Source organism: Protobothrops mucrosquamatus, unplaced genomic scaffold, assembly GCF_001527695.2.
Source record: "Protobothrops mucrosquamatus isolate PMUCROS unplaced genomic scaffold, P.Mucros_1.0 scaffold11376, whole genome shotgun sequence".
Lineage (NCBI taxonomy): Eukaryota > Metazoa > Chordata > Lepidosauria > Squamata > Viperidae > Protobothrops > Protobothrops mucrosquamatus.
The window spans coordinates 2,621-7,584 of NW_015397156.1; the positions used below are offsets into that span (position 1 = coordinate 2,621).

Genomic DNA, 4,964 nt, shown 5'->3' on the forward strand with positions numbered 1-4,964 from the left:
CCTTCAGGCGCTTTGGAGAATAGCTTGACTCCCTCTTCTTTGTGGCAGCCCCTGAGATATTGGAACACTGCTATCATGTCCCCCCTCGTCCTTCTCTTCATTAAACTAGACATACCCAATTCCAGCAACCGTTCCTCATATGTTTTAGCCTCCAGTCCCCTAATCATCTTTGTTGCTCTTCTCTGTACTCTTTCTAGAGCCTCAACATCTGGGTAAAATGTGGGTAACCCTAATCTGGGTAAAATATGACAGCAATTCCCATGATGCTGAAAGCAAATGTCTTTGTGCTTTCAAGGAGAGTTAACCTTAGCTGAACAGAGTTTTTAAAGAAATAAAAAAAAATATTTAAAAGCTTGGCGTTTCCTCCTATTAATTAAAGGCAGAAGAGAAGGACATTCATCATCATCAAATGTGCAATTGCTACCTCCGTTAGTAGTCCACCACCGCAGCCAACATCTAGGATCTTCATGTTAAAGAGTGGGCTTCCTGGCTGATGGTCATTTCTCAGATTCAATATAGTATCTCTTATACAAAATAGAAAACAAGTATGATTTAATTAAAACAAATAATACTCATGCATATTATATCACAACTGCAACATTTTATTCTTTTAAAGTGTCATAAAGAGAAAAATCAAGTTATTATCAACAACTTTGTTTTCAACATACACTGTTACAATATTTATCACCACACACCTCCAGAAGCAACATTTACTCAAAAATATAGCTGTAACTGATCAAAATATTCCTTAATTAATATTGTCACTGTCTTGCAAATGGTGATGGTAAAATTCAGGGACTGACTTCTCAGTAGATATACAGAGAGAAGTGTACTACTTGTTTAATTTACCATTAATTATACACTAGATATAAAGTCAACATATCCCTATTAAAATGGCAGGTTTTTGAGATGTAAAAAAAAATCAGAACAAGGTAAATCACTTCAGAATTTTTTCTACCTTTCATATAACATATAGGCTGTACAATTCATTTAAAACAAACTTAAATCTTCTCAGGGAAAAAATAAAAACATACAATAACATGGTTGCATATGTGTGCACATCCTCTTATAAATAGGGATGTGGCTGGGTTCAGAATTAACCAATCACATTCAAACTGATGTTAAATAGTAGTCGGTATACACCTGCCATCAGTTAAAGTGACTCTGATCAAGCCCATATAAAGTTCAGCTGTTCTAGTAGGATTTGTCTGACATTTACTCTTACAGCAAAAGGCCTGGTCTGCAAAGAGCTTACAAAGTATCAATGCAATCTCATTGTTGGAAGGTATCAGTCAGGAGAAGGTTACAAAAAGCTTTCCAAAGCATTGGATATACCATAGAACACAGTGAAGACAGACATCAACAAGTGGAGAAAATATGACACAACAATGACATTACCAAGAACTGGGCGTCCCTCCAAAATTGATGAAAAACTCCTCCCAGGGGCTGCCAAAAGATCTACAGCAACATTAAAGGAGCTGCAGGAATTTCTAGCAAATACTGATCATGTATTACATGGGACAACATATTCTTTGTATGTATGGGCTGTGGGGTAGGGTGCAAGATGGAAGTCTTTTCTTATAAAGAAAAACATCCAAGCCCAGATACATTTTGCAGAAACCTACATCAAATCTCACAAAAGCATGTGGGAAAATGTGTTCTGGTCTGATGAGATCTTTTGGCCATAATTCCAATAAGTATGTTTGGTGCAAAAAGAACACTGTGCATCACCAAAAGTACACCATACCCACAGTGAAGCATGATGGTGGCAGCATTATGCTTCAGGGCTGCTTTTCGTCAGCTGAAACTGGAGCTTTAGTTAAGGTGGAGGGAATTAGGAATAGTTCCAATCACTCAATTTTGGCGCAAAACCTACAGACCTCTGCTAAAAGATCTTCCTGAAGAGGAAAAAGCATTTCACCTTTCAACATAAGTACCCAAAGCATACCTCCAAACGAACAAAAAAGTAATATCTTCACCAGAAGAAGATCAAACTTTTGGAATGGCCCAGCCAGAGTTCAGACTTGACTCCAGTTGAAAATTTATGGGGTGACCTGAAAAGGGCTGTGCGCAGGAAATGCCCTCACAATCTGACAGATTTGGAGCACTTGTGCAAGGAAGAATGGGCAAAGATTCTAAAGGCAAGATGTGCCATGCTGGTAGACTGAATGCTGTCATAAAACCAAAAGGTGCTTCAACAGAGTATTGGTTTAAGGGTGTGCACATTAATGCAACCACGTAATTTTAAGAGTTTTATTTTTATTTTTTCCCCTACAAAATTTCAGTTTGTTTTTCAGTTAAATTGTACAACTTATATTAAAGGTGAAAAAAAAACTTCTGAAGTGATTTATTTTGGTTCGATTTTTTTCACATCTCAAAAACCCGGCATTTTAACAGGAGTGTGTAAATTTTTATATGCACTGTACTTTACAGTCCTGGATCCACACAAGGTTTAACCAAACAGTGCTAACTAAGGCTATGATTCTATTTTGAAAGTGGACAATTCTTACTAATTTCAAATTCCTAGCAAAAGCTTGAAAATGTTAACGTATTTTAAAAATTTACCTAATAAAAGGCACTCTGATATCATTCATAGAATGCAGGGCTGCATAGTCTCCATCCTCATCCCACCATTTGTGTGCCAGCCGTTGGAATCTTCTAAGTTCTTCTGGATCTACTGTTTGCCAAGTGCTGTATGGTTGATCTGTAAATGTCCTAAACAAAAGTTTCGTCAGGTCAAACACAATTAGCAAAAATGATTGAAAAATGCAACAAGTAACTTTGTTTGCAGAAAACATGGATTTGTCAAACCAATACAGTATACAATTTTCAATATTTAGTTTCATTCTTATCAAAAAATAGAAGTAGATAAATTCAGAAATGCAGCCGAAACCAATGTTCGGTTGTATGCATGGAAGGGATGTCTGAGAAAATGCTGAGGCATTTGGGGCTTTTATTTTAGAATAACAGAACACTAATACATAAAAAAATATGAATGAGAGAATGGAAACAGCAAAAGATAAGCTTCTCTTTCAAATAGCATTTTGGAACTATAGTTCCACTGACTGACAAAAGGAAATATTTCAGGCACTCTATAATGAATTAATACATGTAGTGTTAAAATACATTGTCTTAAATAATTTAAAGGATGCAAACAAACTAGAATTAAATCTTAAAGTTAGATAAATGGAATCTCTATATTCAAGAAATGATTAATATGAGTTTGAATACCAGTGGGCACAACTGGGGACTTTCATATTCTGTTTTTGAACATCAGAAAAGCATCTGCCCAACTTCTGTTGGGTTAGATGGTATTTTGGTTAGGCCTAGCCAAACACTTTTTAAAGTCCTGCTCATAGTATCTATAACATTATGTTATACATGATTATAACAAGTATATAACATATTATGTAATACATAATTATGACACATTCCAGATATTGGAACTTTGAATCCGTATGCTATATGCAATCCATATGCAGGGGAGGTAATCTTTATCTACTGTGATGCTTAGTTTGTTGGAAGATGTGAGACTTCAAGTTAACAGAATAACAAGAGGGACCTTGGAGGTCTTCTATCTAGTCCAGGGGTATCAAACTGCCGGCCTGCGGGCTGGATGCATCATAACAAAACTGCGCCTACCTCAATGCCGGCAATGGCAAAAAAGTCATGATATGTCATGACACATCATGTGACATTGCGAGTTTGACACCCCTGATCTAGTCCAACCCCCTGCTCAAGCAGGAAACCCTATACCATTTCAGATAAATGATTGTCCAATCTCTTCTTAAAAATCTCCAGTGATGGAACACCCACAACTTCTGGTGACAAGTCGTTCCACTGATTGTTCTGTCAGAAAATTTCTCCTTAGTTCTAGATTGTTTCTCTCCTTAATTAGTTTCCATCCATTGCTTCTTATCCTGCCTTCAGGTGCTTTGGAGAATAAGGTGCCCCCCCTCTTCTTTGTGGCAGCCCCTAAGATATTGGAACACTGCTATTATGTCCCCTCTCTTCCTTCTTTTCATTAAACTAGGCATACCCAATTCCTGCAACCATTCTTTATATGTTTTAGCCTCCAGTCCCTTGAGCATCTTTGCACTCTTTCTAGAGTTTCAGCATCTTTTTTTACATCATTGGTGACCAAAACTGGAAGTCCCAATGCATCCAGAGGGCATTAGTTTAGTGCACTATAATTTCCCACTTATGAACATTATATAAAAAAGAACTTGAATTGCCATTCTTATTAGAATGTTCTTACAAATGATAATTTATTATGAAGTATATTTTCCATAAATATAATTATGAATAATTACCAGTAAATCAAAATACTATACTTACATTTTGTTTCTCACTTTAGTCAAATTTACAAGTTCACCATAATTTGACTGTACTTTAATACAAAACGATTCTTGAAATATCCGATGAAGTTGACTTTTGTGATTCCCTGATAAAAAGCAATACTTTTAACTTACAGGTCTTCCAAAGAGTGATTATAAGAAACATATTTTCTTAAGGGCACATTTGCCAAAGCCGTAATAAATTTGTTTGTGACCACAGACTAATTCCAATAATATATATTGGTTGACTAAAATCCATTAGCAAACCAGATTCCTCATTTCCCCAATTTCCCATTCATCCCTGAAATCTGCTGAGATGTTTACAGGATATAGAGAGAGGAGACAGGAGAGTGAATGGAATTCCATTTTTAGAATACTGGATTCAGGAACTCTTGATTTAAATATGTGTACTACGAAGTGATTATCTTAATAATACATAAGGCATTGCTTTACATGAATTCCATTTTTATTTTCAGTTTACATTTTAAATGCATTTTTAAACAAAAATTATTGAAACCTAACATTACATCTAACGTCACAAATACATGTTTGTTTCTACAGTGGGCAGTATTCTTGGTCAAGTTCCACCTCACTCACCCTCATTTCTAATATTAAAATTATGTATTT

The 4,964-nt window shown here is 35.7% G+C and overlaps 1 protein-coding gene across 1 annotated transcript in view; it reads right to left on the reverse strand.

Annotated features, from left to right (window-relative positions):
- LOC107301306 (ubiquinone biosynthesis O-methyltransferase, mitochondrial-like) overlaps window positions 1-4,444 on the reverse strand; it is a gene marked incomplete at both ends in the record, with an annotated part of 6,879 nt that extends 2,435 nt beyond the window's left edge. The window contains 3 exons of the mRNA XM_015830550.2: window positions 425-524; window positions 2,566-2,715; window positions 4,339-4,444. Coding sequence (XP_015686036.2) covers window positions 425-524; window positions 2,566-2,715; window positions 4,339-4,444 — 356 coding nt within the window. The remainder of the gene's footprint in view (window positions 1-424; window positions 525-2,565; window positions 2,716-4,338) is intronic.
- Window positions 4,445-4,964: the final 520 nt, after the last annotated feature.